At 65.0% G+C, this 12,240-nt stretch overlaps 1 protein-coding gene across 2 annotated transcripts; it reads left to right on the forward strand.

The window, feature by feature from the left end:
* Positions 1-2,376: 2,376 nt before the first annotated feature.
* On the forward strand, positions 2,377-11,638 carry Agxt (alanine--glyoxylate aminotransferase). 2 transcript variants are annotated; one of them, XM_026414772.2, is made up of 11 exons: positions 2,377-2,641; positions 2,727-2,919; positions 3,666-3,730; positions 4,274-4,374; positions 5,135-5,205; positions 6,140-6,224; positions 7,189-7,284; positions 8,185-8,254; positions 10,304-10,399; positions 10,806-10,934; positions 11,339-11,638. In XM_026414772.2, exons 1-11 carry the CDS (start codon positions 2,411-2,413, stop codon positions 11,444-11,446), a joined length of 1,245 nt encoding a protein of 414 aa, XP_026270557.2. In that variant the 5' UTR covers positions 2,377-2,410; the 3' UTR covers positions 11,447-11,638. The 2 variants fall into 2 exon arrangements, with proteins under 2 accessions (XP_026270557.2, XP_026270560.2); XM_026414775.2 differs by lacking the exon at positions 7,189-7,284.
* The last annotated feature ends 602 nt before the right edge of the window (positions 11,639-12,240 follow it).

The raw sequence follows: 12,240 nt of genomic DNA on the forward strand, positions 1-12,240 counted from the left end.
TGTCCTTGCCAGAGGGGTGGGCGTGTCCAGGGCGGGCCTCTTCCTCAGCTGTGGCTGGCCACAGGCAGGCCGTGCCCTCCCTGGGTCTGAACCTGGCCCGGCACCCAGGGGTTTGGTCAGCACCTTGGTCCAGCACCCCACTCCCACGCTGCGCTGAGTCAGCACCAGGCCCAGGTCCAGCTGAGGGTACAGGTTGCCGCCCTGGAGCTCCTGGTAGAGCCCGGCTGCTGGTGCTCGACTGGCGGCAACTCACAGCTGCCCAACACCAGGTTCCTTCCTGGGGTTGAAGTAACCAGCAGCCACACACTGGCCACCCAGCCAGACGTCCTCCAGCTCCGGAGGACAGAAGTCCAAGGGCAGGCTCTGGGGCAGCAGTGCCCTCAGACGCTTCGGGGAGCACCCTCCTGCCTCGTCCAGCTCCTGATCTGCCTCGCCGTCTCTGCCTGGTCCTCACCCAGCAGGACCCAGTGTGCCCACTTGTGTGTCCAGATATCTCTTGTCTTATAGGGACACCAGGGTTAGGCCCACTCTGCTCCAGAATGACCGACTTCACCTGCTCACAGCTGCAGAGACCTGAGTGTGGGCCACACAGCACCTGGTCAGCACCGGGATGGGGTGGTGCTGGAACCACGGTGAGCAGCAGCAGATGGTATCAACCCCCCTCTGAGCCTGCCCAGGTGGCCGGAGAGCCCTGGTCTCCAGGGACACAGAGGTCCGACCCCGCCCTGCTGCTGTCCCCAGGACCCAGGCTCCAATCAGCTCGTGGCCTGGGGCAACACCTTCCCCTGGTTGCAACACTGGGCTCCAGCTGTGCCAAGGCAGGGGAAGGTCACCTTGTGCCCTGGCCCTTAGGGCCGGGGCTCCCTTTGCCTCCCACATGCCACGCTGGGCACACAGACGTGCAGAGAGGGCTGTCCTGTGGGGAGGAGGCAGAGGTCAACAGATGTGTGACTCTTGCCCGTGGCCTGAGGGATGTGCCCTTGACAGGAGGGAGGCCATCAAGGACGTGCAAGGGCATCCAGACATGAGGGAGGACTCCTACAGGCCCAGCACCCAGTACAGGGGCCCCGAGGTGAAAGCAGCAGCAGGGGCTGTGCCACAGAGGGGACAGAGCCCAGGAGCTAGGACAGCTCTGGGATGGGCCTTGGGGACAAGGGGGAGCCCCGTGGAGCAGACTGGGGCAGGCCCTGAGCCCTGTGGGGCGTGCTGTCCCTGGGAGCCAAGGCCCTGCTCAGGGCAGGCAGGAGGGTCCCGGGGGGTGTGTCACCCAAGCCAAGGGGCACAGCTTGGAACAGAGGAGTGGGTTGATCGGGGGCTTCAGCTGGTCAGTGCCATGGCTGGACAGGGCCTGGGGCTGGCTGACCATACTATGACCCTGGCTGCCCACAGCCCCCTCTGCCTGGCAAGACGGCCCAGCAATGACAGCTCTGCTCAGCTGGGGAGCCTGTCACCAGGAGGGTCCAGGGAGTGGTCCCAGGTAGAAGCGCTGCCTCCCTGGTCACTAGGAAAGATCAGGTTGGGTTTGGGGTGTGTGCCGCCAGAGTCTCCCCTGGCTACTCAAGCCCAGGATGTCCCCTTCAAAGGGGTTCAGGTCCACCAACAGAGGGCAAAAAGCCTGATCAGGTGGCCATGGGCTCCTGAGCACCTTGAGGAATAGCTGTGCTGCCGGAGGGCACATCTGGGCTTCAGGTCTACACAGCTCACCGTGTGCTGGGGGCAGGGCCGGGGCCTGGCGGACACCCACGGCTTCTGACTTCTCAGGACACCCACGGCTCTTCTGGCCCCGCCACCTCAGCCGGGTCTGGCTCTCCTCTTCTGGGGAGCCTGGCATCGCACCCATTCTGTCCACTTGCTGGCCAGCGAGGAGAGGGTCCTTGGGTGAATCTGTTGTTGGTTATGAGGGTGCGGTCTAGACTTGAGGCCCTCTGGCTCTCACAGGACGCAGGAAACGCTGGTTTGCAGGAGATCAGGGCTGAGTGTGTGAGTGAGGCTCCTTACCCACAGCGGAGGCACGTTGGCTGCCTGTGCCCCGCTGAGCCAGTCAGGAAGCGACAGTCGGTGTGGGCACATCTGCCCTCACAGGGGGGTTCATGAATAAAGTTCATTTTAGTGGGGGTGTCACCAGGGACAGTAAGGCCTAAAGCCTGAAAGGCTTGCTCTCTGACTCCTGGAGGAGGACTTTTCATAACCCTGGAGAAGCAGGTCTGCTGGCTGGTGTCCCTGGGCTGACAGGGAGGGGTCCCTCCACTCTGCTTCCCCTCCCCCCTACGGTTCAACACCCCTGCTGTCCACCCTGACAGCAGGGCAAACATCGATCAGGGTTCAAATGACAATAAAAGGCACAGGGACAACAGGGGTGAGGCCCATCGACCGGCCTCACCTGTGTGTCCAGCGCAGGGAGAGCTGGGAAATGTTCCGAGGGCTGGCCAAGGCCAGAGCGGCCCTGGGGCCCCGACAGGTCGGTCGGGTGCAGACCATGGCCTCCCACCGGCTGCTTGTGCCTCCCCCCGAGGCCCTGCGCAGGCCCCTCTCCATCCCTGACCGGCTCCTGCTGACCCCAGGCCCCTCCAACCTGGCCCCTCGAGTGCTAGAGGCCGGGGGAATGCAGGCGATCGGGCACATGACCAAGGAGATGTACCAGGTGGGCCTCGGTGGGCAGCAGCTGGGCTTGGGTTTACAGGGGTGGTCAATCGGAAGAGGGCCCTGACCAGGTGTCCACTGTCCAGGTCATGGATGAGATCAAGCAGGGCATCCAGTATGTGTTCCAGACCCAGAACCCCGTCACACTGGCTGTCAGCGGCTCGGGAAACTGTGCCCTGGAGGTGGCCCTCTTCAATCTCCTGGAGCCTGGGGACTCCTTCCTGGTGGGCACCAACGGCATATGGGGGCAGCGGGCTCTGGAGATCGGGGAGCGCATCGGTAAGAAGAGGACGGGCAGCTGTGGCCCTCGGGACCCTCCCCAGTGCCTCGGTGGATGAAGCCTGCCAGAACCTCCATCTGCCAGGCTCCTCCTCCACCAACCCACTGTGTCCTCCAGCAGGCCACAGCCCCTGTGGGGCAGCCACAGGGTGACAGTCCCTGTCTCCTGCCGCCCAGATTCCGACCCAGCTGTTTCTGGGACGCGGGGTAGAGGTGCAGGGCAGCCCCTGGGGCCCGGGCATCCCCCGGGGACAGTTCAGGGCTTCAGAGGTGGAGCCCTCCCCCAGGTCTCAGAACAGCCTCCGTCTGGAGCCTGGGCACCCGACTGGGCTCCTTCCCAGGACATAGGACTCAGAGACACGGGCAGGACAGGGCCTGCTTCCTGGCTACCAGCCCCCTCGGGCGAGGCCAGCTGTGGCTCTTCTTCATCCGGCCCTGCGTCCGGCCCTCTGGGCTCTCTGTGGTCCCACCCTGCAGGGCCCACCTGCTCACCCTGTGTGACCAGGCCTGGCTGGGCTCAGGATGGGCCAAGAAGGGAACCCTGAACAGTCTGTCCCCAGAGCCCTGGAGCGCGGGGTGGGGGCTGTGCAGGAAGAGTCCTCCCCGTGAACAGGCCCCACCCGCTCTGAGGGCCAGCCACCCAGGCGCCAGGGTGGATGGGGTCCTGCCCCCTGGGTCCGCCGCTCCGCAGCACTGGCTCCTGCAGTGCTGTGGGGCTGCTCACTGCCCACTCTGCCCCTGGCCAGGAGCCCGTGTGCATCCCATGGTCAAGGAGCCCGGAGGCCACTACACCCTGCAGGAGGTGGAAGAGGTACCAGGTGCCCGGGTCTGGGGTTGGAGGGGGTGGGCCCAGCAGGGCGGGGTCAGCCCTGGGGAGCCAGGGCCTTCCACTGGTCCTCGGCCTTTCTACAGGAGGTCTCCCCCGTGCCTGGCCACAGGGGGACATCTGACTCTGTCTGGCAGGGAAACTGAGTCAGGAGCCTCCTGGGGCAGGGCCTGGGGGGCTGGGGCAGGACGCAGGACCTGTCCCTGATACTCAGGGTGCAGCTGCCCCCCGTCAGGCCAGTCTCAGACTCCCAGGCTCTGGATGCAGCTGACCGTCCCATGGCCCCACAGGAGGCTGGGACACCATTTCTTGTCACAAGTCCTCCTCTTGGAAAAAGTCCCCTCTAGAGCTGAGCTGCCCAGGCTCCCCTCAGCAGCCACTGACCGAGGGTGGAGGCCTGCCCACACCCTGCACCAGACAGGCCTGCCCACGGCGGGAATGGGGTGTGCACTGGTGATCCAGCCCTCCCTCACCAGCAGAAGTGCCTCCCCTCTCGGCTGTGCCCACAGCTGTCCCCCTGTCCCTCAGGGCCTGACCCGGCACAAGCCAGTGCTGCTGTTCCTGACCCACAGTGAGTCGTCCACAGGTGTGATGCAGCCCCTGGACGGCTATGGGCAGCTCTGCCACAGGTGAGCCTCCCTGGTGGCCGAGCCGGGGCACCGCTCGAGCCTGGCTGGAGGCCGAGGGCCTTGGGTGCCATTTCCCTGTCCCCGGCCCCACGTTCCCTGCCTCGTCCACATGGCCTTGTGTACAGGCCCCCTTTCAGGGCCAGGGGCTGACCCCGGGCTGGCGAGTTTCTCAGAGGAGGACCCAGGGCTGGGGGCAGGGTAGGTGCCCCAAGGCTGGTCCCTCCCAGGGCCCTTCGCCCTGCAGGCCTCATGGCTGGACCAGGTCCTGCCCTCATGGTGCCCCGAGATCCCAGTGCCCAAAACTGCCCCTGCCCTCCCCTTTGCCCCCAGGAAACAGGGGCAGAGCCCTCTTGAGCCGGCCATGTGTCTGTCAGTTGACCACAGGGTGGAAGGCCAGAGCTCCCCACGGCCAGGGAGGGCCAGCGGGACCCAGGGACCAGGGCACTATGTGGGCAGGCTCCTGGGGAGACTGGGCCTTGTGCCTCGCGGTCACTGGGCCCTCAGCTGGAGGCTCAGAGCCCAGGCTGCCCAGGCTGAGCCTCACACCTGGACACCCACACAGCCCTGTGCAGCGGGTTCCAAGGACCCCGGTGGGAAAAGGCCTAGGGGAGGCCGTGGCTCCGGGGGCAGACTCCTCCTGTCTCCCTGCTGGCCTTCCAGTGCTTCCCAGGCCCCTCCGGGTGCCCCGGGCAGGCGAGGCCTGAGCACTCCGGCCACTCCTGCTTCACTCTGCTGCCCTCTGCACTTCACCCTCCTCCAGGCACGAGTGCCTGCTCCTGGTGGATTCTGTCGCATCCCTGGGCGGGGTGCCCATCTACATGGACCAGCAAGGTAAGCGTGGGCCCCACAGCTGGTGAGTTCCAATGGTGAAGCCCTGGTGGAAGGTTCTATCTAACAGTGCCTGTGGGCCCACCCTAGTCCACACCTGGGCTCTGGGTCCTGCTTCATAGGCTGGGTCAGCACCAACTCCTCACTGGGTGTGTAAGTTCAGTTTCTGTTACTATAACAAAATACCTGAGGCAGGATAGCCTATGAAGAAAAGAGGTTTGTTTAGCTTATGGTTGGAAGGCAGAAAGTCCAAACAGCATCGCATAGTCTCTAGCACACCCACACCCTGCGTCACCTTAGGCATATGACATCATGACAGAGGGAGAGGTCACATAGCCAGGCAGGAAGCCAGAGATCAGGGAGGAGCCAGACTCATTCCTTTACAGCCACCCTTTTATAACAACCGCAGGGTTGAGTCCTTCTGAGGGCAGCACCCAGTGACCCAGTCACCTCCCCCAGGGCGTCGCCTCCCAACATCACCACATGGTGGACAGGGTGCCCAGCCCACCCCCTGGGACCATCTGCATGCACACCATGGCAGCAGGGGAGCGGGTGGAATGAGCTTTCGGGACCCAGGGCTTCTGCCTGTGGCCAGGAGGGAGGTCTCCCCTGGGGGGGCCCAAGGGGGCCCTGGGAGCTGAGCTGGTGGGAGGAGGGAAGGCCAGGCCTGTCCATCAGGTGCAGGGGCTGGGCTGGGCTGCAGGCCGGTTGGAAGGCTGTCCCTCCGGCCCCCCGCTAGGGGCTGTCCTAGGAGGCCTGGGCCTGAGGTCCTGGCTAGGACACCGCAGCACCAAGGTCTGAACCCATGACCACCCCTCCCCAGCCTCCACACTGAGAGGAGTCAGTCCACCAGCCACAGGATGGGCCTGGGAAGGGCAGGCAGGGCCTCTGGAGTGACCTGCCTGGTGGGCAGGCCTGCCATGAGCTGTGTCCCCAGGCATCGACGTCCTGTATTCGGGTTCCCAGAAGGTCCTGAACTGCCCTCCAGGGACCTCGCTCATCTCCTTCAGCAGCAAGGCCAAGTGAGTGTCCTGCAGACCCCCTCGCATGGGCCCCAGGGCACAGTCCTCCTGTGCAGGACGCAGGGCTGGGTTCTGAGGTTCCCAGGAGCACAGCAGGGAGGGCCCAGAGACCAGCCCCTCCTCCACCCAGCCCGGCCTCCAGGAAGTGACCAGGAAGTGACCGGGACAGGCTCCAGCCACGCCCTTCACCCTGCAGGGTCCAGACCTTTACTCAGGGCCAGGTCAGAGGGCTAGGGTAGGCGGACAGCCCAGCGGGCGGCCACGTCCAGCAGCAGCCCAGCCAGCCCGGCACCACCCAGGGCAGAGACAACCTGGGGCAAGGCCAGGGGTGCGGGGGCCAGGGGAGGAGTCCAGGAGGAGCTGGTCTGAGAGTGGAGCTCAGAGAAAGGCCCCTGCTGGATGGGTCAGTCTGGAAAGCAGATGTGTCCCAGGGCCCCAGAGTCGAGTGGCAGTCCCTGATGGAGCCCCGGCCGGGCAGGGTGCAGGGGCAGAGTGGGGGTTCAGGTGGGAGGGACAGCAGGGGCAGTGAGGGCTGCCAGCCCAGGAAAGGGGTGCTGGGTGCTGGGCCTGGACCACACCCAACCTGGTAGCCCGAGCCCCACGGCAGTGGCAGCCGCCAGAGGGTGGCCTTGGCCGTCCTGCCCTCTGCCATTCAAGTCAGGCTCAGAGCCGGCAAAGCAGCAGACCCCTGTCTCCAAGTTCGGTCACCTCCAGGGACCTGCAGGGTGAGCCAAGATGACCCTGCGGGGAGCAGAGAGGGAGGGACTGAGAGTGGAGGTGTCTGGCCTCAGGTCCCCAGGTGACAGGGTCACGCCCACATGGGCCCAAGGGCCAGCAGGGCTGGGCTGCGTGAGGACCTCCTGACCCCCAGCCCACATGGTCCCCTGGGGTCCTGCTCCCAGCCTATGACACAGGACAGGCCCAAAGAGCCAGGACCACAGCACTCAGACCGCTTCCTCCACAGGCAGAAGATCGACGCTCGGAGGACAAAGCCCTTCTCCGTCCTCATGGACCTCAAGTGTCTGGCCAACTTGTGGGGTTGTGACGACAAGCCCAGGGCGTGAGCAGGGATGGGGACCGGGACGGGGACGGGGACTGGGACATGAGCGGGGATAGAGACCGGAGCCCAGGACCTGAGGACGGAGACAGGGACAGGGACAGGAGCCCAGGACGTGAGCAGGGCAGGGACAGGGACGGGGACAGGGACCGGACCCAGGACATGAGTGGGGATAGAGACCGGAGCCCAGGACGTGAGGACGGGGACAAGGACGGGGACGGGGATGTGAGCAGGGCAGGGACGGGGACGGGAGCCCAGGACGTGAGGATGGAGATGGGGACAGGGATGGGAGCCCAGGACGTGAGGTTGGAGATGGGGACAGGGACGGGAGCAGGGCAGGGACGGGGACGGGAGCCCAGGACGGGAGTAGGGCAGGGACGGGGACGGCTGGCCTGGCCCTCCCTCCACACGGGCCACCGCTCCCTCTTCTCATCAGAACCCCTTGTCTGCGCCCGGGAGAGCCCTGGGACCGCCTGACCAGGTGTCCCTCGCCCTCGCCAGGCCCCTCTCACGCAGCCGGGAGACTCAGGCCCAGCAGAGGCCCCCACACCCTCTCCATGTGCCCTGTCCCCCAGGCTCTCTGGACCTGGCCCAGCGATGGCGTCCCCTCCCCAGGCCCCAGTTCCTCTCCATCAGGAGAGGGGGAGCCAGGGGACAGGTGACCTCAGCCTTAATCCCCAGGCCCCATGTGTCACGTATGGGCCAGGTCCCCACGGTACCGAGTGCAGGGACACAGGGCTGAAGGGATGCAGTGGGACATGGCGGCTCCTTTTCTGCCCACCACTCTGCATGCTGGCCAGGGCCCTCCACGTGGTCTATGATCCTAAAACTGGACAATACCCCTGGCCCGCGGTCAGCCACTGCCCATTCTCTCCCCGTGGGTCACACTGTGCTGTCTTCCAGGTACCATCACACCACGCCGGTCATCGGCTTGTACAGCCTGAGGGAGAGCCTGGCACTCCTCGTGGAGCAGGTGAGTGGCAGGGGCCCAAGATGGGGCCACCAGCTCCCAGGCACCCCACCCTGAGGACAGAGTGCCTCTGGGGGGCCGCACTCCCTCGTCGCCGGGAGCTACTCTGGGGAAACGGGAGGAGAGGGCTCCCGGGAAGCTTTGCTGATGGGCCTGGCCTGCAGAGAAGGAGGTGTCCACAGGGTGGAGGCAGGGTCCTGTGCCAGAGCTGCCAGGCAGGGGAGGCCTGGGCCCAGGCCCTGAGGATGGTGGACCTGGGCAGCTGCCGCAGGCTGCCCGGGCCGGGTCGAGCGAGCTGGCTGAGCCCCGTTCCTGCCGCTCGCCCGATCACTGCCTGCAGCACCCCTGCTGAGCGATCCCCTGCTGAGCTATCAGTGCACGCCGGCTTGCAATCTTACAGCCCGGTTGGGCACAAAAACACAAGCCAGTCAAACTGAGACAAAGTTTTATTTAGAGAGAGGCCATGTGCGTCCCCTAACAAGTGGGTCCACACGTGTGTGTCTACCTGAGCCGGGGGGGTTTCCCCTTCCCCCGGAACACCCTCCTACCATCCTTTTCCAACCAATGGGAACTCTCCCATTACAAGAGTGACATGAGTAACCTGAGTCCTGAAATTGGGCCCAGCTGGACAGCATGAGTCCAATTACCATATGAATGTGAATTGCTGGCTGGCAGTCAATAAAATCCAAAGGTGCCTGTATCAATATTTTTGCTGTGGCTCCTAACAGGCAGCAGGTGCACAGGACAACAGAGCCAGGGACATATAGGGACGTGGGCAGGTGCCACTCTTTCTGCCCTTCTGTTGTGAGTGAGCAGGGTAGTGTCCAGGGAGCAGGGAGCAGAGCCGAGAGAGTCTGAGAGACAGGAGGACAGGGAGCAGGGGCGGTCACAGGGGCCAGGGGCAGTAACTGGTACCAGTGGGCCAGCAGCCATCCTGGTCCATCGTGTTGTCTAACAGAAGACCACAGGCTGAGAGACCACAGCCTCAGAAACCTGTTGGTGGCCGTGGAGGCCAGCAAGTCCAGGCTACAGGTGCATCTGGTGAGGGCTTCGTGCTGCATCAGAGCATGTCTTAGGGACCCAGGTGGACCAAAGGGACAGCAAGGAGGGCCACCTCCTTGAGGGCACACTGGGCCCACCTCCTGAGGGCTCTGACTGCCGTGCTGGGCAGGTCTGCCTGTGAACTGGACCCCAGACCACTGCAGCGCCACGATGTCCAGGGAGAGGCTGCCTTGCCTGTAGACACGCGCAGTGCCCAGAGCTGAGCTGGCCAGGCCAGTTGTCTGTGACCAGCATGTGGATTTGTCTTGGGCCAAGTCCCCCTTGGGGACACTGGATGCCCAGTGCCCACTATCCTCTGAGGCCACTCCCAGCCACCAGCCCAGAGGTCAAGAAGGGCCAGGAAGGGCCCTTGGACTGTGGCCACTTGTTTCCTTTCTGTGTCCACACATAAAGCTGCTGCCTGAGGGCTGGCTTGGTGGCGTGGTGACCCACAGCTGTGTCACCCACTATGTGTGTGCACCCAAGGGGACAGGGCTGAGGTCTGAGCTGGGAGAGAAGAGAGGGCAGCAGGAGAAGGGTCCAGGAACGGGGCAGTCTCAGAGGAGTCCGGTGGACTCAGGCTATGGGCATGGGTGGGCAGGGAGGATGGCGGCCATGGTGGAGGGTGGAGGGTGGAGGGACGAGGTCTGGGGAGAGTCTCACTGGAGGTCTCGGGTCATGGCCCTGGGAGGCCCAGGGTTGGAAAGCTGAGCCCTCACAGGAGGTGAGTCCTGGTTCTGACCCACTCCGTCCTGTGTGGCCAGGAGCCCCTCCCCTGGCTGGGCAGTCCCCTCCTCCCAGGGCCCCAGGCACCCACAGCACCTGGTGCTCACCTCCCTGCCTTCCAGACGCCAGGGCAGGCCCCGCCCGAGTCTGCCAGGGCCCCAAACAGGGCTCCAGTAGCCCCCAAGGTGTGGGTCCCCGAGCTGAAGTCGGCCACACCCAGGCTGTGGTCCCTCGGGGAGCGGCTCCTGCCCAGCTCTGCCGTCAGTGTCCCGCCATCTCCCCCAGGGCCTGGAGAGCAGCTGGCAGCGGCACCGTGAAGCCACCGCCTACCTGCACGGGCGCCTGCAGGAGCTGGGCCTGCAGCTCTTTGTGAGGGACCCGGTGAGGAGGCCCGGGTTGACCTTGGGTGGGGAGGGTCAGCTGAAGAGGCAGACTGCCCGAGCGACCAAGGCGAGACTTCGTGGTGGGAGGACATTCTGCCTTTGAGTGGAAATGGCTGCCCTGTCCTGATGAAGGGGTGTGGGCCCTGGGAGCCTCAGGCTGGGACGAGGCCCAGGGAGCCTCAGGCTGGGACGCTGCCCAGGGAGCCTCAGGCTGGGACGCTGCCCTGGGAGCCTCAGGCTGGGACGCGGCCCTGGGAGCCTCAGGCTGGGACGCGGCCCAGGGAGCCCTTGCTCTCCTGGGCTTCTCTGGGCCCTGAGGCAGGGCAGTCAGGCCAGGGCAGGAGCCCCAGTGGAGCCACTGCGAAGGTCATCTGGCTGCTTGCTGAGCCCAGCACTTCCTGCAGGCCATCCGGCTGCCCACGGTCACTGCTGTGGTGGTGCCCGCTGGCTATGACTGGAGAGACATCGTGAGCTATGTTCAAGACCACTTCAACATTGAGATCTCGGGCGGCCTCGGGCCCTCCATGGGGAAGGTCAGCGGACTCTCTGGGCCAGACCTATTGCTCCAGGGCATTTCCCGCCCACCCCACCCTGGCCAGAGGTCACTGGGCACACCCTTTCCAATTCCTCTCAGAACGTCCTGGTCCTTCCTGCCCTCCATCTGGACCTTGCAGTCCAGCTGGAAATCCAGGCCCAGACCAGCTGCTCTGCAGAGCCAGAATTGCTGAGTGACCTCCACTGAGGGCCACCCTGCACTGGTGCAGAGGGGAGAGGGCTGGCCTTGGCCTGGGTCTTTGGGGTCTTCATCTGTGTCCCTCCTGCCTGCTGGGTGGGTGGTAACCCATGGGGTGAGCCCACCCTGGCTCTGCCCAGGCCTCGTTCAGGTCTGGGGATGCACAGACAGAGGCTGCCACATGCCCTGGCCTGTGCCCACCAGGTGCTGCGGATCGGCCTGCTGGGCTGCAACGCCACCCGGAAGAACGTGGATCTGGTGATCGAGGCCCTCAAGGAGGCTCTTCAGCACTGCCCTCGGAACAAGCTGTGACCCACACCAAGCCCTAGCACCTGGAGGGGCTGGGCTGAGGCAGGAGCCCACGTACCACGCCAGTCACCAGGCCTGGGGACAGGACAGCTGCTGGCCCAGCCAGGCAAACAGTGGCCAGGAACAGGGAGACGGGACTTTCAAAGGAGCCGCCGTCCCCGCAGGCACTGACCTCTGGGAATGATCAATAAAGCACTGGCCAGCCATCGCCTCTGCTGTGTGGGGTGGGCTCTGGGAGAGTCCCGTGGGGGCCCTTCTGCTCCCCACACCACCCAAGTGGGGCCCTTTGAGGGTCACTCCTTGTCCTGGAGCCTGTGGGTAAGATCCTGGGGCTGGGGCGTGTCACCCCACTCTAGCCCCAGACCCCCAAACACGCTCGCCTGCAGCCTCCAGGAGAGCCTCAGGAAGCCCCACCCACAAGGACACCCACGTGCGCACAGTCAGACCCGTGCTCATGGGGATCCAGGCCCTGCAGCCTCGCCACCAGCCCCAGCTGTGCCCGCTGCTCCTCAGCTGGTTGGTCAGGCCTTTGGCCTCCACCCTCACATCGAGGGAATTTCTGACCAGGCCAGCGGCTTGACCCCTCAGATAAGCACAGGACAGCCACAGCCGTACCACGTCCCCACAGTGGCCCACAGCACAGATGCAGCACTGTGGAGAAACGGTGTGATGCTCTGTGCACACAGGAGGCCCTGAGCAGACAGAGCCTGCTGGCCCCAGGGTGCTCACGAAACCTGGAGGACCACACAGACGCCATCACAGCACAGCCATGCCGGGGGTCGGGGGGGGGGGGGAGC

This window comes from Urocitellus parryii, chromosome 1, assembly GCF_045843805.1.
Source record: "Urocitellus parryii isolate mUroPar1 chromosome 1, mUroPar1.hap1, whole genome shotgun sequence".
NCBI lineage: Eukaryota > Metazoa > Chordata > Mammalia > Rodentia > Sciuridae > Urocitellus > Urocitellus parryii.

Coding starts and splice junctions, on each gene's coding strand:
- Agxt (XM_026414772.2), top strand. CDS start 2,411: ATGTTCCGAGGGCTGGCCAAGGCCAGAGCGGCCCTGGGGCCCCGACAG. Junction 2,920..3,665: donor GGAGATCGGGGAGCGCATCG/GTAAGAAGAGGA, acceptor GCCCCTGGCCAG/GAGCCCGTGTGCATCCCATG. Junction 6,225..7,188: donor TCCTTCAGCAGCAAGGCCAA/GTGAGTGTCCTG, acceptor CTTCCTCCACAG/GCAGAAGATCGACGCTCGGA.